Below are 21,793 nucleotides of genomic sequence, written 5' to 3'. Positions count from 1 at the left end.
TTCCCTCGGTTGCTAGAAGACAATTGCAGAGAGAGGGGTGTGGAACTATCCCATTAGATCAATAAATTGTTTCATACTGGCCACAAAGCATTGGTCATTAATTGTAAAAGAATGCATCTCGGGGTATTGTTCAAGCAGGGTTCTTTCTTGTCATTTATCTGTCCAAAATAGAGTAGAATCTCCAGTGCCAACTTTGCAACTTGCAGAACCCTTGAATAGACGTATCAACTTCAGATGAGCTTTCACCAAAATTATCCCTCCATTCTATCCTTGGGTGGAGCATTAGTGTAATAGGTCTCCCAAATCAATTTGACCCAAGGCAAATCATGCTTGCTGAAGAACTTATGCAAGTATTTTTACTAACAGAGATTTGTTCTACATTTGGATATCTATCACTCCCAGACCTCCATGGGATTTTGGTTTGCAGACAGCCTCCCAAGATATCATGGCTTTACCAGCCTCTTCAGATCCATATTTCCTCCAAAAGTAGTGTCTAAGATGACTCCAATTGGGAGATCAAGGCAACTCATGAAGAAAGTTGGCAGTGAGGAGAAAACTAATTTAATGAGCTGCAATCTTCCATCATATGAAATCAAAGTGGAGTAACCATCTATTCTTCTATCTATCCTATGCATCATAGGGCTGAAATCCTCAATCTTGAGCTTGTTAATACTGAGAGGAAGCCGTAAGTAAGTACTGCCTCCGTCCGAAAATACTTGTCATCAAAATGGATGAAAAGGGATGTATCTAGAACTAAAATACATCTAGATACATCTCCTTTTATCCATTTTGATGACAAGTATTTCCGGGGAGTAAATGGGAAGGATCCTTCCTGACACTGAAAAATATTTATGATTGAGGCCATTTTCTGGGGTGCCACATTGATGGGAATTGCAATTGACTTGTTATAATGAACTTTGAGACCAGTTTGAGTAGCAAAATGTGATACCAAGTTCTTAACTTGCATTAGTTGCATTCCCTCAGCAAGAAGAATTAAAATGGTATCATCTGCATATTGGATTACTAGGAAATCAAGGCAGCTGTTGACATTTAAAGGTGGAGAGATAATCCTGTTCCTCATAGGTGGAGAGATAATCCTGTTCCTCATAATTAGACTTTCAAAATTATAATTTCTTCCTTGGATTGATGAAATTGATAGAGATATTCAAAAGCCCAGGCCAAGCAATCCTGTAGGGTTCTAGATTTTAAAAAAGCCATACTGGTTCATGTGAACTAACTGAAGGATGATAGCCTGCAGTCTATTTGCCAGGAGTTTTGTGATGATCCTGATAGGCAGTTCAAAAGGGATATTGGCCTGAATTCACTTGGCAGCATGGGGTTATCTTTTTGGGGGATAAGAGTTATTATGAGGAGTTGATGCTTTGAAGATGAACATTCCCATTGTAGAAATCATGAATATGAACATAGAAATCTGCAGCTATTACATCCCAACAAGATTTTATGAAACCACCATTGAAACCATCCGGTCCAAGAGCTTTGTCAAGAGGTAATTGTGCCACCACAACATCTATTTCTTCCTTGGTGAAATGCTTTTCTAACTCTGCCAGACTATCATGTCTTGGAAGCAAATCATTCAGAGGAAAATGATTCAAAAGTTGGAATTGAAGTGCTTAATCTTTGTTTGAAAGCTCTCCACAGCACAACAACTTTAACTTGATGATCAGAAACTTCTTGACCCGCCTCATATTTTAGGAAGTTAATATGATTCTTCCTATACTTAATTGTGGCTTTTGTTTGGAAGAATTTAGTGTTCTCGTCCCCTAGCTTTACCCATCTTATGGTTGCTCTCCGTTTCCAGCGAGTTCTTTGAAAAGATAGCAGTTTTAGATAATGTTCACTTACTATGCATCTGCCATTCCATTCCTCATTGCTTAAAGGCCTAAATTCCTCCGACAGATCAAACAGTAATATAAATTCATTACATGCTCTGATAGTGGCAGCCAGGTTGCATAAATTTTTGGACCATATCTTTAGCCCTTTCCATAATCTCTTGAATTTTGATGTTATTCTTTTGGCACTGTCATGCTCTTGCACATCTTGGGGCCAAATACTCTTAACCACCTCCTTGACATCACTGTGCTCTAGCCAGAAATTTGCAAACCTAAATAGTTTGTATTTGGGTATGCTTGTTCCAATTTTAACCACACATGGGGTGTGGTCAGAGATGGGTTTTGATAGAGCAGTTGCTTGAGTATTTGGGTAAGAGATTGTCCAAGCCCTGAAAAAATGATCCAATCTAGCTTCTCAAGAAGTGGAGCAACTTGCATATTACTCCAGGTATAATTCATGTCCCTAAGAGGTATTTACTAGCCCAAGATTCCTGATTGTTTCATTGAACTATACCATTTCTTGGAAATTCGCTCCATCCTTGTTTCTGTTCTCAGGGTACCTCACATAATTAAAATCTACTAACATTAACCAATTAACATCATCTGGAGTTTGAATGTTGTTGAGCCAGTTCAGAAATTCCAATTTCTCCTCTGCTAAGCATGGTCCATATATATTGGTCAGGAACCAAGTTTCTTCAGTGTACACTGATGTGAATTGTATGGATAAAGAGAACTTATTTTCAAAGACCTTTTGACCTTGGAAGTAACTATCATTCCAAGCAATGAGAAGTCCACCAGAAGCTCCCACAGAAGGGGTGAATTCAAACTTATTAATCCTCTTTGGACAAAAATTCCTGATATAAGATGCATCAAAACTTTCTCTCTTTGTTTCTTGCAGACATAATATTGAACATCCAGATTCCTCAATTTTATTAGAGACAATGTCCATTTATCCTTTGAGTTAAGCCCTCTAATATTTGAGTTTAAAATATTCCAATTTGTGTTCGTTTTCAAAAAGGAGCAGAGCTTCATAGCCCCGGATCTTAAGGACCAGAGACATCAGGCATAAAGACATACATATCTTCACACACATCCACCGCAACATTCCATTCAAAAGCAGCAACTTATAAAGTTTCCAAGCAAACATCATTAAGTGCCAACATAGACCATAGATCTGGAGATATTCATAGCAGTACATCACAGACTTGGACCAAAAGCAGACAGACATGTTCCAAATTATTCCATGCATTCTAAACATCATGATTCCTTAGACATCAACTTTAGACTAAGTCTTCTCAAGGCTTGAAGATAGCCCTGGTCTTTTGGGTCTCCTTATGGACGTCCTTGCTGGCATCCACCTTGGTCCCTCTATTCTTCTTCTTCTACTTATTCAGGATTTTTTGTGACCTCCTTAGCATCCACCTTGCACAAGGAGGTAGATAAGTTCTGGATTGCTTTGTTTCTAAAAATATTTGGTAACTCGGTATCTTTCTGTTAATTGATGAGCTTATATAGTGCTAAGACTTTACTGGTTTCATCTTGCATGTCTGTGGCACCATGATTTTATTATTTCTGCAGGAAATAACTAATATGATTTCAGATCCAGCTAAAACACATCTAATTTAGAAACTTAGTAAAATCTGGAGATGAAGAAGGTGTCACTTACCTATCATTCACCAAGTGGTGCTCAGATGGTAACTTGGTAAGTTATACTGAACATCAGTGGAATCACATTTCTGTACTTTCCTTCCTCCAATATGGAGGTACGAACAAGGTTGTGAATATTAATAGCACATCTTCTCACATAAGTAACCAAAGTCATGTCCTTCTATTTTTACCTTTCTCATGCTCATAGAGCTCTACCATGGTTTTGTTTCGGAGACAAATTTACCATGGGAACTAGGCGCAGCAATGTTACACAAATTAGAAAAACATGCCTCCTTCTATGAACTAGTATATAATAATTCCGAGAGCCTGTATATATGCATATCAGTTTTGAGAGTCTATTTTTTGCTAATGTGGATACTACCAGTTCCAATTGAAAACAATTTATGTTATATTTTTAGGATGCAAATTCGGAACATGTTATTTGCATTCCTAATATTTTTAATTGGTATTTTTTGTGATGAACACTTAAGGGTGTTAGTGTTGATATGTGCCATAAAACCCACATGGTTCTTGTAGGCTCTTTCATTAATGATGTTTGCTCATCTTTTGTACTTCCGATTATTATGGCAGGAAGCCTCACTATTGCATAACTCAAGTCTCTGCCAAATATTATAATCATTTGTATTTTTAAAGTTGTAGCATACACATCGTGGCAAGATGACACTGACAAGCAGAAATTGGACGCCTCAAGTTTCTGAAGTTCATTTCAAAAAATAAAACTTACTAGACTTAATGAGTGCAGACAATGGAATTCTCAATTTTATGTGTGCCATTCAAAAGATGTGTGGCTTTAGGACATATTTGTATGCCTTGGAGCTTGTACATTGGTATGAAACCTCATAAGTTACAGGGGAATCAGTGACACCACATCCAAAAGTAGAGTTATTTTTTTAGGGAATGATTAGAGAGTTAGTGCTTTGTTAGAGTTGTTCAGGATGACGGGGGTTGTGGTTTTGGGCCTCCCATTTCTTCTCTGCTAGGCAAAGCCTAGCTATATGGATTTGGTTGTGTCAAACAAGGCGTATACGTACATCACTCAAGTATTTCGTGGAGACCAACATAGATACGTAGAGAGGTTGTTAGGCCGGCTTGTTATCTCTTTTCTGTTGTAACTAGCTTAGCCTTACCTCTCCTATTCTTCTTCTCCAAGTTGTACTCCCGATTCTCTCTCAACCGTATGTATGCGCTATCGGGGATCCTGCGCCCTTGCCTATAACATGCAACACGTCCCCTCACATCGAGGTAAGACGTTTTACACAGGTCGCACATGGTATACAGAGCCTCCTCTTCCAATCTCATCTAGCCTAGCTCATCTCCATTAGTGCCCTAGCCATGTCTTCCTCCGATTCCTCCCACCCAAACCTCAACCAGCAGGTCACGGAGAAGCTTACCCGCATGAACTATGTTCTGTGGCGCCCAGATCGTGCCGCAGCTGTGGGGCGCCGGTGTCTTCGGCTATGCCGACGGCACCACACCGGAGCCAGCCCGACTCCTCGTCAGCAAGGACAAAGACGGGAAGGAGTCATTGGAGCCCAACCCTCTCCACCCAATCTGGGTACGGGAGGACCTGCAGGTTCTTGGTTACCTGCTCAACAACCTGTCCAAGGAGGTCCTCGTGCAGGTGACCGCGATCACCACGTCGCCCGCGCTCTGGGCTGCTCTGGTGGGCATGTTCTCGTCTCAGTCCCTCAGCCGGGTGAACAACATCCGCACGGCCCTCATCAACGCGCAGAAGGGAAACCAATCCGTCGCCACCTACTTCGCCCACATGCGCGGCCTCGCGGACGAACTCGCCGCGGCCGGCAAGCCTCTGCAAGATGACGAGCTTGTCTCCTATATCCTCCATGGGCTGGACATGGACTACCAGCCCCTGGTGTCTGCCCTCGACGCCCGCATCACGCCGGTCTCCATCGACGAGATCTTCTCCATGATGAGCAACTTTGATCAGCGCGTGGCGCTCTTCCAGTCCTCGGGCGGCTTCAAGTCGTCTGCCAACGCTGCCTACCGTGGCCGTGGCGGCGGCTCCTCTCATTAGCGTGGACCACCTCGCAACAGGGGCAAGGCCTCTGGCGGGGGACACGGCAACAGCAACTCTCACGGCGGCAGCAGACGGTCCTCTTCTGGCAACAACAGGGCCGCCGCGGCGGTTCCACCAGATCATGCCCGGATGTACCTCGCTGCCAAATCTGTGGTAAGCCAGGGTATACGGCCAAAGACTGCTGGTACCGCTACGACGACGGCGGCGACTCCTCCCAAGATGAGGACAAAGTTGCTGCTGCTGCGGATGGCTCCTATGGGATCGACACCAACTGGTACATCGACAGTGGCACCACCAACCACATCACCAATGAACTTGCAAAGGTGACTGTTCGCACACGAACACGTCACGGTGTACTCTCGACGCCGGGGGTGATGCACCGCAGCTCACGTCGAAGGAGACCCGGCCAGAAGCACGGTACGCAGCCAATCCGGCGTGTGCTTTTGAGAACCCGAAACCCCACACGACCGGGAGGGACCCCGTCAGGGCGCGCGGCGGCTATGGACTGCCCTAGATTGACCTGATCGCCCCTAGGGCCTCGAGGTTCGCTGCCCTGCAACAAGAAGAACAGACGAAGAACGAGGAAGAAGAAGAACTAGGGTTAAGGAGAAAAGATAAAAGATAAAAGTGGATAGATTGATTTGATCGATTGTGTGTTGTTCAATCGGCCGTCTCCCCTTAGGTATATAAGAGGCGGCTGGACTTCCCGTGCAAGGAAAAGGCTTGGATTCACGTCCAAAACCCTAGTCAAATTCGGATTGGTTTTATCCGAACTTTCCAAAACTGTTCGGTTTAAACTGACCGCACCTTGCGGGTCATTCTTATGGTAGTAAACAATCTCTGATGAAAATGCACCCAAAAGAAAATTTAATCGCTTCGGCGAGACGAACAACTTTCATGTTGAACGTTTTTTAATCAGAGATCATCTTCAGGGTCAAATCGGTCGCGCAAAACAGGCTATTCCCCCGCGCTACGCATCAGACATGTGTTTGGTGGGGCGCGCCACATCTCGCCTCGTGACAGGGCTGCACTCCGATTGCTCTAACTTTCACATATGAACTTGGATTTGGATGATTTTTATACCAAAATCGATCATTTCGACGAGACGAAGACAACCCGTGTAGATCATTTTTCCATTTGAGGTCGTCTTGGAGGCTTAATCGGCCAAACTGTACTCTGAATATAAGATCTTAGTACTTTGAGCATAGTTTCGGCCTTCGAGATGAAATCGGACGGCGATAACCCAAACTTCAAAGATGTTCATATCAACAATACGGAACTCTTTCATGTAGATCACTTATCCAGTTGAGGCCATCTTAAATAAGTTCTTGACCGTGCCAAAATCTGGTGTCAACACATGCCCCCCTGTTTTTCGGCAAAGCTTGTGTGCCGAAAAATAACTTGCACATAGCTTGCTCTAAGGACGATGTCAACACTCCATCGGCCATTTTGCATATGCTTAGGACGATAAGTTTATATCGGCCATTGCTTGTGTGAATATTTTGATGCAAGCTTGGGTGACTTTCCCAACTTCATTAATCCGACTATAAAGTTCCATAGGTATGCGTGTCAAGACCATCCATCAACCATATTGTCCACCCTTCTGCTAGGATCTTGCAGATAATCAACAATGAACTTTCTCGAATCCTTACTTTGTCTGCATAAAAGTTTGATTAGTGGGCGAGGTGGTGAGCTCCAATTCGGCCTTACCTATGTTGGCAAGAATAAGCATCGGCTATTGATAGATGTGCAATACACCATGACCGACGTGGTAGCCGGATGCTTACTAAGCCAACTATCTCCAATTATCATGTCTAGATATATAAGCAATGCTAAAATAAACCAAAGTAGAAATTATATCTAGACATTTATCAAGATAAACATGAAGTGATTCGTCAAAACATTGAAAAACTTTGGATATTAGTTGCACTACTAATAACGAATCACCAAAAGCCTCAGTATGTGTATCACCTATGGCAAACAACATTTCTAAACCGAATAACAATGCTTCATATTTGGCCTGATTATTGTGCAAAAATACTCTAAACGGCACGAGGCTTTCAAAAAACAGCACCATGAGGAGATATATAAACAACACCAACACTTTGGCCATTGCTATGAATTATACCATCAAAACATAATGTCCATAGTACTAGAGAGACAAGGCTAATATCAATATTATGCATGACATTAATCCGATGTTCAGTAATAAAATCAGCTATGATTTGGCCTTTTATAGATCTAAAAGATGCATAAGCCAAATCATATCCAAACAAAGTATAAGCCCACTAACCAATTCTGCAGCTATGAATTGGTCTATGCAGCATATATTCAATGACATCGGTCATGATGTCTCAACTCCATTCAATCATAATATAGGCATACATATAAATTTCCATGAGCACATACCTTGTCTCGCTCTGCAATCGAACTAAGAACGATGTTAGAATACTACACCGGCCATGCATTGACATACTCTTAGGACGATAGATAAATATCGGCCATTACCATGTAAACTTCATTCAAAGCACATATAGCCGAAATAAACAAATTAAATGAAAAATCAAGTATTTCGGCCCTTTGGATCAGCAACAAACTTGTAGCTAATCAAATGTATAGTGACTTGGTAATACCCTTTCATGATGTAAGAAATTATATTGCATCCATGGATTAAAATAAGCCCATTGAGGGTTACCAATCATACTTGATGACGAATTCCATGGCATAGGCGTTAATGGCATAGCTGAAGAATATGGATAATGTGTAGACCAAAGATGTTGAAACCTTCGGCTTGGTCCTTCATAGTTTTCACTCTTTTCCTTCTTCACCTTTGCCGCACTTCTTGTAATGGAAGCTTGCACATAATTCTTATTTTGAGCACCTCCTTTGGGAACCCATGCCATGTTCCTTTCTTCAAGTTCTTGTGCAATAAGTTTTTGTAATTTCTTCTTTTGCCAATACAAAAAGCCGAGCAGGCATCTCGGCTGTGATTCTATTTTGACCAATGGCAATTCCTTTTTGGCCTTGTGCACTCTCAACTTCTTTTCTTCAGATTTGGCACTTCGACTCTCAATAATTGGTTGCTTTGTCTCATTGTCTTTAGTAGCCAACGTCAACACATTAATTGGCTCTTTTTCATTTGAGATCAAATCTGAAGTTGCACTCTTACGACCATCTCTTTTAACACGGTAAACTTGCTTGACCACCTCTTTCTTCTTCCTTGAGCTCTGGGTCGATTCCTTATGATTGAAACGGTCTTTAACATGTGATTGTTCAAATGTTGATCTTCTCGGAGCTGCATAATATTGGTGAGATGGTCTAAAATAAGATGGAGAATGTGCCCTTGTATCATACCTGTCCCATGATGGATATGGATCTATATGAGCGTAGGGAGGCATCCACGGCATTGGCAGCCCAAAATAAGGATATGAATATGTTGCATTAAAATTCTCACTTTGCCAATACCAATCCTCATATTTGCGCCTTGGGGGTGATCTTGGTTTCTTTGCATGATTTGGCTGGTTAGTATTCTTCTCTTCACTCTTCTTTTGATATTTTTCCAATAGTTCAACGAAGGTGATTTTTGATCTCTTACACTTGCGCTTTCGGCCTTTGTTTTCTTTTGGTTTGCTTTCATCGATCATTGGATTTGCTTGCTGGCCCCCAGTCCTTGGCGTCTCCATTGTAGCTTCGATGGAATTCTTGCCCTCAAGATTATGTTTATTATGCTCTTCAACAACTTCTTTACTTGAAAGCTTGATCCCATCACCTGCAGTTTTTACCTTCTCTTTAAATGGATCGGCTTGAAGCAGCCGATGCAAAAACTTTTTGCCATCGGGACCAATCGGAATAGACTGGTCATCTCTTGGTGTTTCAAAAAACTTCAATCGTCCTTTTTCAATGGCTGATTTAACTATTTGACGAAACATGTTGCAATCCTCAAAATTATGCTTGGACGAATCATGCAACTTACAATACATTCGTCCTTGGATTGATGGCTTAACATGTGATCAAGAATTGTAATGTAATTATTTTTCAGCAACAAATCAAATATTTGATCACACATGCTTGAATTGAAGGTATACTTCTTGTTTTCTTGCTGATCTTGTTGTGTGAACGGCTTTGGAGATAAGCAAACGAATGGTTCAGATTTGGAATCCCCCCATTCGGCTATGCATTGTGTTTTCCACTCTATCTCCGATGTCTTTGGATAAGATATTATATTACCATCGGTTTTCTCAATAGAATTTAACCTTGGCTTTAAATTTCTGAAATGAAGATATTTAGAACATACATGTCTCAGTTGAGACCAAGTGCAAGCCAAGTATGAAACAAGCAAAGCTACCCAATTAGATATGAAATTTTGATAAAGCAATGGGGAAAACTTTGGCTGCAATAATAGGTCACTATCAGTCTTTATAAATGGCACAATAGGTTGACCGATATGCTCTATAAGAGTTTTATTGCTAACAAGTAAATTTCCCTTCTTCATTGGTCTTCCAAAATTACATATGAGAATTTTTCTTATAGAAGCATCAACAATAAAGTTGCGACCAAATCGGAAGATAGGTAAATCACTTGCTAGACATACCTTTTCAAACACGTTGGGAGAGCATGATGGTTGTGTTACTTGAATGATATGTTGTTCCTCTTTCGAATAGCTCTCCAACACCTTGTCGTCCTGTTTTTCTAGAACAGATTCGGCATACATAATATTTGATTCGGTCTTTTCAATAGCCGAATTAACTTTGTTATACGAATCACCACCTTTTTTGACAATTCTATCCAGACCCAATGTTTTCTCTTTTTGGCATAATCTAGCTTGGATTGCAGTAGAATTAATAGGCTTTCCATCTTTTATTAATTCATGTAGAACAACATTGCATTCGTCCCAAAAAGACGTAAGATTTTTCTTAATGACCCAATCTGGATAGAATTGCCCCCCGACACTTTTAGACTCTTTTGGTAACGACATATCACCGAAATTCTGTAATTGTGTTGGGGGGACATGATATGCCACAGTAGTAGGTGAAGGCATTTGTGCTGCTGTAGAAGTTTCACTTATTCGGCCATGACCATGAAGGTGCGGAGCCGAATTATGGACATCAACAGTTGCGCATGGTGCCAGAAAATAAGTAGCATGAGGTGTAGCATATGATGTTTGAGGGTAATTGGCCGAATAACTAGTAGTAGCATGGCCAATTCCCCTATCCACGGGCACGTTTGGATTAACATACTGCAAGTTATTTGCCGATGAATAAAAATTTGAAACACTTTGTTGCATACTATTGGAAGTTCCTACATGGGTGTCTCAACATGATTAACCGAACTCATCATGTCGTTCATCGGCATATAGATTTGTGGGGTTGCCGATGCATGGGAGTTGGGATACATATGTTGCATGTTGCTAAAATTATATGAAGTTGAAGCATGAAGATTATTCTGAATCGGCTGTTGCACATAATTAGATGCATGATTGATAAAACTAGGGCTAGCCGGTACAATATGCTCATTGGACGATCTAGCAACAACATATGCATTATTTGCATCTACATAAGTGAATTGGGTATTCATGTTACCTTCGTAGATTGCAAATCCTAGATGACGATCTCTTCGTAGCAAGAACGGGCTGGAGACCGTTCGAAGCTTCGTCCCCAGCAGAGTCGCCAAAAAGTGTGTTCGCACACGAACACATCACCGTGTACCCTCGACGCTGGGGGTGATGCACCGCAGCTCACGTCGAAGGAGACCCGGACGGAAGCGCGGTACGCAGGCAATCCGGTGGGTGCTTTTGAGAACCCGAAACCCCACACGCCCGAGAGGGACCCCGTCAGGGCGCGCGGCGGCTATGGGCTGCCCTAAGGTCGACCTGATCGCCCCTAGGGCCTCGAGGTTCGCTGCCCTACAACAACAAGAACAGACGAAGAACGAGGAAGAAGAAGAACTAGGGTTAAGGAGAAAAGATAAAAGATAAAAGTGGATAGATTGATTTGATCGATTGTGTGTTGTTCAATCGGCCGTCACCCCTTAGATATATAAGAGGCGGCTGGACTTCCCGTGCAAGGAAAAGGCTTGGATTCACGTCCAAAACCCTAGTCAAATTCGGATTGGTTTTATCCAAACTTTCCAAAACTGTTCAGTTTAAACTGGCTGCACCTTGCGGGTCTTTTTTTGGTAGTAAACGACCTCGGATGAAAGTGCGCCCAAACGAAAATTTAATCGTTTCGACGAGGCGAACAACTTTCATGTTGAACGTTTTTTAATCAGAGGTCATCTTCAGGGTCAAATCGGTCACGCAAAACAGGCTATTCCCTCGCGCTACCCATGAGACATGTGTGTGGTGGGGCGCGCCACATCTCGCCTCGTGACAGGGCTGCACTTCGATTGCTCTAACTTTTGCATACGAATTCGGATTTAGACAATTTTTATATCAAAATCAATCGTTTCGACGAGACGAAGGCAACCTGTGTAGATCATTTTTCCATTTGAGGTCGTTTTGGAGGCTTCATCGGCCAAACTGTACCCTGAATATAAGATCTTAGTACTTTGAGCATAGTTTCGGCCTTCGAGATGAAATCGGACGGTGATGACCCAAACTTCAAAGATGTTCATATCAACAATACGGAACTCTTTCATGTAGATCACTTCTCCATTTAAGGCCATCTTAAATAAGTTCTTGACCGTGCAAAAATCTGGTGTCAATAGTGACCATGAAGGAGAAATACCGCGGCAAGGACCAAATCCACACAGCTAGTGGTGAAGGTATGAGGATAAACCACATTGGTCACTCAATTTTTAATACCCCTCATAGAAAAATTCATCTTAAGAAAATCTTGCATGTTCCTAGTGCCAATAAAAGTCTCCTTTCTGTTCATAGGATTGCCCTTGATAATCATGTTTTTCTTGAATTTCATCGATGTTTCTTTTTGATCAAGGATCAGGCCACGAGGAGAATTCTCTATCGCGGTAGATGTGTTCGAGGGCTTTACCCGTTGATTCTGGAGCGCACAAGATTCAATAAACAAGCTTTTGGTGTTGTCAAACTCTCGTCAACACGATGGCACGATCGTTTAGGACATGCTTCTTTTGCTTTAGTTGAAAAACTTCTTAGGAAAAATAAGCTCCCGTATGTTGGTGAACGCAATGTTGAAACTATTTGTGATTCTTGTCAACGAGCTAAAAGTCATCAATTACCTTATCCAATTTCTACTAGTGTTTCTACTCGACCATTGCAATTAATTTTTCTGATGTGTGGGGTCTGGCCCCTAGCTCTGTTGGTAGACACACATACTACGTAAGCTTTATTGATGACTACAACAAATTTTCTTGGATCTATCTTAAGAAAAGATCCGACGTTTTTCAAGTGTTAAAAAACTTTCAAGCACTTGTTGAGCGTAAGTTTGATTCCAAAATCATTGTTGTCCAATCCGATTGGGGAGGGGAGTACGAGAAGTTGAACTCCTTCTTCCAAACCCTTGGCATCTCACACCATGTGTCGTGCCCTCACCCTCACCAACAAAACGGCTCGGCCGAACGCAAACACCGTCACATTGTTGAGGTTGGCCTTGTGCTTCTAGCTCATGCGTCCATGCCACTAAAGTTTTATGATGAGGCGTTTCTTACCGCTGTCCACATTATCAACATGCTCCCTAGTCGAGTCATAAATAATGAAACTCCATTAGAATGACTTCTTCATGTCAAGCCGGACTATTCCACACTTCGTGTGTTTGGGTGTGCGTGCTGGCCTAACCTACGCCCTTACAACAAACATAAGCTCATGTTTAGATCCATGCAATGTGCTTTTCTTGGGTACAGTGCCCAACACAAGGGTGTAAAATGCCTTGACATCTCCACTGGTCGAGTCTACATCTCATGGGATGTTGTTTTCGATGAGACCAAATTCCCCTTTTCAGATCTTCATCCTAACGCCGGTGCCCTACTCCAAAAAGAAATTCTATTGCTCCCTCCTAGTCTCTCCGGTTATGATCAAGGGGGCGTTAATAATTGTGATGATCATATGTTGGCTAACCCTCTTAACACTGCGTATGAGTCATCTGATGATGTTACAGGAGCACCAAACAGTGGAAACAGAGATGAAAATGGTGAAGAAATCAACACAAACGGTGCAGAAATCAACCCAAACGGGCTACATCGCATGTGTCGTGGCATGGGGAGCATACCCCCCTCGGGATCGGAGCTGCAGACGCCCAGGCAATCGTTTTCGGGATCCGTGCCAGCCGCCAGACGCACGCCCGCGCCAGACGGGCCAGACGCGCCAGGCGCACGGGCGCCAGCGACCCGCTGCATGACGCGCGGCGTTCTTCGACAGGGCGAGACGCGCCTCCCAACCCGCGCCAATCTTCTGCTGCCACACGGCAGTTCGACGGTGGCCCGGACCGCACGCGCTTCGTGGACCAACCGGTCTGCTACAAGCGGCGCGTCTTCACATGTCAGGCGGACGCGGGACCAACCCCTGATTCTGACAGGCCCGCGCCATCACGGGCTCATGATGAGCCGAGCGGCTGCCCCGGATCTTCTGCGGCCCCTTCCTCACCATCGCCTCGAGTCGCCACCACAGAAGACCCCGTTCGCATCGAACCGGCAGTGGCAGGCGGATCCTCCTCGGGCACTGCTGCTGACTTGGCTCCTGCGGGATCCTCTGCGGCTACGGATCCTGCTGCAACACCGCAACGCCGCACAAGGCTACAGCAAGGGGTAATTCAACCGAAAAATTATAAAAGCATAACCAAATATGGCCTAGTTTGTTCTACAGGTGAACCAGGTGAGCCCCACACAATTGAAGAGGCTCTCGGTGATGAAAAGTGGAAAAAGGCAATGTTTGAAGAATATAAGGCTCTTGAGAGAAACAAAACATGGCACTTGGTTCCTCCACAGCAAGGTAAAAACCTCATTGATTGCAAGTGGGTATTCAGAATTAAGAGAAAGTCTGACAGAACCATTGATTGTTATAAGGCTAGACTTGTTGCGAAAGGCTTCAAACAACGGTATGGCATAGACTATGAGGACACCTTTAGTTCAGTTGTAAAAGCTGCTACCATTCGTCTTGTGTTGTCTATTGCTGTTTTCAGGGGATGGAGCCTTCGACAGCTAGATGTACAGGACGCGTTCCTCCATGGTGTTCTGGAATAGGAAGTGTACATGAAACAACCTCTTGGGTTTGAAAACAAACGTACACCTTCTCATGTGTGCAAGTTAGATAAAGCATTAACAAGCTCCAAGGGCATGGTATTCCCGTCTCAGTAAAAAGACGCAGACACTTGGTTTTGTCCCTTCCAAATCTGACACCTCCTTGTTCATTTATAACAAGTTCAACACCTCCATGTTTGTCTTTATATATGTTGATGATATTATTGTCACAAGCTCATCTGATGAGGCAATATCAGGACTCTTGAAGGATTTAGGTGCAGAATTTGCTCTCAAGGATCTAGGAGAATTACATTACTTCCTAGGAATTGAGGTGAAGGAGCACAAGGATGGGTTACATCTCTCTCAGGAAAAATATGCAACAGATTTGGTAAGGAAGGCAGGCTTGCAAGGTTGTAAACCCACACCCACTCCTCTCTCTAGTACAGAAAAATTATCTCTTACAGAGGGAACACTCTTAAGTCCAGAGGACAGTACAAAATACAGAAGTCTTGTAGGTGCACTTCAGTACTTAACATTGACCAGGCCAGACATCTCCTTTGCTGTCAACAAAGTATGCCAGTTCCTACATGCACCCACTACAGTTCACATGATTGCTGCCAAGGTCAGATATGTCAAATATACTCTGAATATTGGTCTAAATTTCAGCAAGTCACCTTCTACTCTTGTCAGTGCTTTTTCTGACTCAGATTGGGCAGGATGTTTGGATGACAGATGCTCAACTGGTGGCTTTGCAGTATTTTCTGGACCCAATCTCATATCATGGTGTGCCACAAAACAAGCTATAGTCTCTAGGTCTAGTACTGAAGCAGAATACAAGGCTTTGGCCAATGCAACGGCAGAAATCATATGGGTACCGTCTATCTTGAAGGAGTTGGGTGTGAAAAGCTCCCAGGCTCCATGCTTATGGTGTGATAACCTTGGCGCCACCTACCTGTCTGCAAATCCAGTGTTTCATGCTAGAACAAAACACATTGAGATAGATTTTCATTTTGTCAGAGAAAGAGTTGCGGATAAACTCTTGGACATTCGTTTCGTCCATTCACGGGATCAAGTGGGAGATGGGTTTACAAAAGCCTTGCCTATAAGGAGTTTCGAAGACTTCAAGCATAATCTCAACTTAATGAAGTTGTGATTAAGGGAGGGTGTCAAACAAGGCGTATATGTACATGACTCAAGTATTTCGTGGAGATCAACATAGATACGTAGAGAGGTTGTTAGGCCGGCTTGTTATCTCTTTTCTGTTGTAACTAGCTTAGCCTTACCTCTCCTATTCTTCTCCTCCAAGTTGTACTCCCGATTCTCTCTCAACCGTATGTATGCGCTATCAGGGATCCTGCGCCCCTGCCTATAACATGCAACACGTCCCCTCACATCGAGGTAAGACGTTTCCGCAAGTCGCAGATGTTGTAATTTGCAAAACTATCTGCTGTTGCTCCTGTCAGGTTTTCAAAAATAATACGCTTGTTTGCGATGTAATATGAGTGTACTTTCTTTTAAGTCGTAATACAAAATACTTGTTTTCGTGATGTAATATGGATATAATTGATTCCATTGTGTGTGCATACTTAAGGATTTCGTGAATGGAATAAGTACTTTTTCTGCCACGAAACGAAACATTGTACTTGTATAATCAATTTGAGTCACATGAATGTAACTTTATCAGATGCTTGGGATGATTATGGCTCATTTGCATTATTAGATTTTCGGATGACAAAGCATTTATTATACGATTAGATGCTTGTCTATGCATTGCAATTCGCAACTAGAGAGGTTCGTAAATCTTACTGGAATATTTTCCGTGTAAATATCCAGTTAAATCTTGCATCTGAAATTTTTATATGATGTTTTTTGTTGGTTCATAAGTCCAGCTAGATGAATGAGCTTTTATTTAATACTATTATTATTGTGCTATCGTGTGCTGCACGAGCTTGCAAGTGCAATATAAAGTTCAGATACACCTTCCGGCGTTGTTGGCATCTCTCCGCAATTTGCAATATAATAATACTACGGAGCTAAATCAGTGAACCAGGTTTGCTACACTAATTGAACCTTTTCACTGCTGGTATGCACCCACGGAAGTGCGTCAGGACGCGCCTAGTTTGCCTCTGACAAGAACGCATGCTATCGTGCGAGTCTACCAAGAGGTTGCTGATAGTGATCTGAATTGCTGATTAATTGGACAGTGTGAACAACTACGTGCGTACCAGAGGCAAACATCAGCAATGCTACATCTACGTAATCAGTCTTACGTAATTAACGTAATAGGCCAGGTGGCATCTTTTGGTTGGGCGAAATTAGAGAAGGGAGGCCCACCCAGTTGAAATCGGGGGTGGAGAGATTAGTTAGGAAGTTCATGTAAGGTGAGAACGTAAGTGTACGTAGGTGTAGCATTTTTGGGCAAACATGCACGTGAGTACTTCATCGATAGTAGTACCATTTTGCACAAGCACTATGCGTAATAAATGAGGTCATACATCACAAACTCTTCTTAATACTTCTTCCGGAATCTAATATAAGAATGTTTAAATTATTAAAGTAGTGATCTAAACGCTTTTATATTAGTATACAGAGGGAGTACTTGTCAGAAGTCACAAGCTTCGGAGTAGTGTTTGTGATTTGTCAGATGCTCCCTGGTGCGAAACAAAGTTGCAGACAAACGAAAGCTAGTAGTACCGCACTAGGAGTACCTCTTTATTTATAATTTATAATATATACAAAATTGCTGCATACTCAGCATCAATCGAGTCCAAGTTCTAAATTTTAAAGACTGGTATTACTACTTGGTTTGTTTCTGAAAATGTTGCGTGGAAGTTCGATGCCTGAACCAGCAGCGTTGGCATAGCAAAAAAAGTGCCAAAATCATGTACCCGGGATCCGGCATCTCCACCTCGGCAACCCCATCATCATCCGTTCGTCCTCGCATCCCATCCCATCCCTACCGGCCACCGGGCACCTCGTCGCCGATCTCGTCACGCCATCGCGCCCATCGCCTCGCCGCTACTTCTTTATATTATCATCCATAGCAGCCCTCCACGAACCACCGCGAGGTCCACGCCGCGGGCGACGCCGTCCAAATCCACGCGATAAGAACCAAGCCAGCCTTGCTTTGCCGCCGTTTCGCCCTTCCGCTGCCGCACCACCTGCTTATATAATACACCAAAGAGAATGGTGCCGCTCCGCATATACCGCCACCTGATCCCGCAGCTGGCAGCTGCAGCCAGGTCGCCCTCCGCGCCCAAGGTCGCCGCCTCCGCCTCCTGCGCTCCCCGCCCGATCTCCCCGCTGCCGGCCCTCGCAATGGCGGCCTACGGCACCGGCGCTTGCGCCGACAGCAAGCTCCTCTTCAGGCAGCTGTTCGAGAAGGAGAGCTCCACCTACACCTACCTCCTCGCCGACGTCGGCGACCCCGAGAAGCCCGCCGTGGTGAGCGCAACTCCCTGGCCTACTGGGTCATATTATTAGGAGTAATTTTGGTTGGTTGAATGCAGTTGGGTAGATTCTTTTGAGTTGGATGCCACTCAAGTACCAAAATGTCTGTTTAACTGTTGTGGAATGTACGGAGTAGATACCAACTATTTGTGCAATTGTTAATAGGCTCAAGTGAAAGCAAACTTAGAAGCTCTCTTCCCTATACATGTCTTGAATAACACAAGAGAAAAAATTTCATGCTTGTGAAAAAACAGACCATATTAGCAGGATAAGCTCCTGGCTGGATCAGAAGCATTTGTGTCTTTGAAAGATGAACATGACTCAGGAGCAACCGGTGCCTTCATAATTTATGGATTAGATTTTGAGCTATGCTTGTTTGCATCTTTTCAATCTCCTCCCTGACTTTTTATTTTGCTACCAGTTGATTGACCCTGTTGACAGAACAGTTGATAGAGACCTCAATCTTATCAAGGAATTAGGCTTGAAACTCATCTATGCTATGAATACTCATGTGCATGCTGATCACGTCACTGGAACAGGACTAATAAAGGTAAGCACTTCTGGACTTCTCCAGATGTTTCATTCAACTTCTAGGAGTTTCAACATTTTTGTTCTCTTTGGTAAAACATGGTCAGCTGATGGAATGTCTGTCAGACTAAGCTACCAGGAGCCAAGTCTGTTATCTCAAAAGCCAGTGGAGCAAAAGCCGACCATTCTGTTGAGCACGGGGACAAAATATACTTTGGGAAGCTTTTCCTTGAGGTAGAGCACCATTTTAATATGCAATTTTGCTTCATGTTCTTCTTTCATATACTAGTTACTATATACTCCTCCGTTCCTATAAGTCTTTTTAGAGATTCCAATAAGGGACTACATACGGAGCAAAATGGGTGAACCTACACTCTAAAATATGTCTATATACATCCGTCTATAGTTTGTATTGAAATCTCTAAAAAGACTTATATTTAGAAACGGAGGAGTATAAATTGCAGTTTATGTACGCCGCAATATTAGCACCGGTGTCTCCAGTGTAAACAGCTAATCTGAATTACAGAAAACACTGAGTTCTTCTGTCTGACTGTCTTTTAAGAAGTTCCTTGCAAAGGTCGCCATGGTTACAAAAGTCGCATCCTAAATGACCTAAAAAATAGCAAAACTGGCAACAAAACTACCAAAGTAAGAAAACTAAGGAGCCAAACTAAACAAACAAGGTTGAGACCAAGATAGTGCAGCTTGATCTCACAGGGTTTCATCTTGTAGTTTTCATTGTTAACTATGCCGTTTTTCTTATACAAGCAAGACGATTACTGTTGTGCCTGCAGTAAAAGTTAGAAGAGCGTGCAATCTTATAGGTTGAACTTATATAAAAACGAATTACATTTTGTTTGTAGAAAATAAACAATATATATGATATGGATTTTAGCAAGTGTGTTTTTACGTAAGTGCTTTGTCATTATTGATTCATCAATGAAGGAATTGTTCTGTATTACCATTGAAACTTACTTTTAAGAATGTATTGCAATTGTGACATATCCAAAGTTGCTAAAGTATAAACAAAATGTGCAATCAAGTGCTGGGAAGAGCAGCACTCAAATTATTTATGTTGGGGTTTGTCCGTGAGGAGGGCAAATGCTCTCATAAAGCTAGCTGATCAAAGCTACTAGTATTGGTAGATATGAGTATGACAAAATTTACTTTTTAAGAATTTATTGCAATTGTGACATGTCCAAAGCTGTTAAAGAATAAACAAAATATGCAATCAAGTGCTGGGAAGAGCAGCACTCAAATTATTTATGTTGTGGCTTGTCTTTCAGGAGGGCAATGTTCTCATAAGGCTAGCTGGTCAAAGCTACTAGTATTGGTAGATATGACGAAATTTCTGATAGCAGAAACATTGAAATTCTTTCCAGGTGCGAGCTACTCCTGGCCATACTGCTGGCTGCGTGACTTATGTAACAGGTGATAGTCCTGATCAACCCTCACCAAGGATGGCTTTCACTGGGGATGCCTTAATTATACGTGCATGCGGAAGGACAGACTTCCAGGTAATATTGTGACCGCACTCACTTCTTCATGACCTGGAAAACAGGAAAGTCATATCTCATGGAAAAGCCAGAAAAAACAGGAAAACCATATCTGAAGGAAACTCTTCATCAAGAGAAAAGTGTTAATGGTGTCTTGGAGCTAAAGACTAGTTTTTAGGCATTGAAATTCATTGTCTGTTATGCTCCATAGTGGTGGTCTGTGAGTGAGACATAATTTCTGCTTGCATGTGGATGTTTGAACTTTGAATTTTAGAGAAATTCTGATTGGCCACAGGTAATTGCTTTTGTATTGACAGTTCGTTTTATTCCGTGTCATTCCAGGGAGGAAGCTCCGATCAGCTGTACCAATCAGTGCATTCACAGGCAAGTACTACATGAAATCTTGTATTGTATCATACAGACAAAACTGCAACATAATGCATGGATTTATAATTAAATTATGCAAGAAGAATTTTATTGATCTAGCAGCCTCTGCACCAAGTGGATGCACACAGCCCAATGGATGTAACTAACTGAATACTCTATTCCCAACAGATTTTCTCTTTACCGAAGGATACCCTGCTTTATCCTGCCCATGACTACAAAGGTTTCACGGTAAGTGGCTTACACAGCATCTTAAATTTTGGCTACCAAGTTGCAAGTCGCTTGAGTTATACTCTTTGCAGGTAACTACCGTCGAAGAGGAGGTTGCCTATAATGCCCGACTATCAAGAGATAAGGTACCCGCTAATTAGGCTAAAACTCCTTATTTTTTTACTACCCCATAAAAGGTGTCAGTTCGTTCCTAACTATGTCTTGCATGTTCTGTTTGCAGGAAACTTTCAAGACGATCATGGAAAGTAAGTACATGTCTGTCCCCGTCTAATAATACATGAAATACCTGTGTTCGTTTCCGAGAATGTCCACTTTCCAGATTGAGCTGATCTACTCCTGATTTCAATCAGTTCTTAAACGGAAGCTGAATTGATCGTTTACCCTGTCTCTCCTTGGGCAGACCTGAACCTGTCTTACCCAAAGATGATTGATGTCGCTGTACCCGCCAACATGGTTTGCGGCTTCCAGGATCCACCATCGAAGGTCTGAGGTGTTCCAGCTGAAGCAGCTTTGCAAGTGGCGGTGCTCCTGCTCCTGGTTGTTGTGAAGTCAAGATCAGATAGAGAGGGCTTGCGGCTGCGTTGTACATGAAATAATTTGTCTGCGTTGTACATTAAATAATTTGTTGGCTGCAACATTGGCTGATGCGGCCTCTGTCTCCGTTTGACTTCACCGTCTGTTCATCATCTATCAACGAGAAGAAGGCAGTTTGCTTGCCCTTCACCTCACCTCTGCAAATACAATACCGTGCCCCTTCACAGACAATAATTCGACAGCTTGTTTCTCACTATGTATTACCCCCTCCGTTCCTAAATATTTGTTTTTCTAAAGATTTCAATAAGTGACTACATACGGAGCAAAATGAGTGAATCTACGCTTTAAAATATGTCTATATACATCCGTATGTGGTAGTCCATTTGAAATCTTTAAAAGGACAAATATTTAGGAACGGAGAGAGTAGTTGCCGATCGTTCTTGTGTAGTACTAGCGCCAAAAAATGT

General features: G+C 42.6%; 1 protein-coding gene across 1 annotated transcript; it reads left to right on the top strand.

The window, feature by feature from the left end:
- The first annotated feature begins 17,486 nt into the window (after positions 1–17,486).
- LOC109778914 (persulfide dioxygenase ETHE1 homolog, mitochondrial) lies at positions 17,487–21,579 on the top strand. Its single transcript, XM_020337500.4, has 9 exons — positions 17,487–18,147; positions 18,575–18,703; positions 18,808–18,915; positions 20,064–20,198; positions 20,520–20,561; positions 20,733–20,792; positions 20,864–20,917; positions 21,013–21,037; positions 21,193–21,579. The coding sequence occupies exons 1-9, from the start codon at positions 17,890–17,892 to the stop codon at positions 21,279–21,281; spliced, it is 900 nt and encodes a 299-aa protein (XP_020193089.1). The 5' UTR covers positions 17,487–17,889; the 3' UTR covers positions 21,282–21,579.
- Positions 21,580–21,793: the final 214 nt, after the last annotated feature.

The sequence above is a fragment of the Aegilops tauschii genome, chromosome 3, assembly GCF_002575655.3.
Source record: "Aegilops tauschii subsp. strangulata cultivar AL8/78 chromosome 3, Aet v6.0, whole genome shotgun sequence".
In the NCBI taxonomy this organism is placed as follows: domain Eukaryota; kingdom Viridiplantae; phylum Streptophyta; class Magnoliopsida; order Poales; family Poaceae; genus Aegilops; species Aegilops tauschii.
Note: the sequence above shows the minus strand (reverse complement) of the source record. Positions and strands in the feature narration are given on the sequence as shown.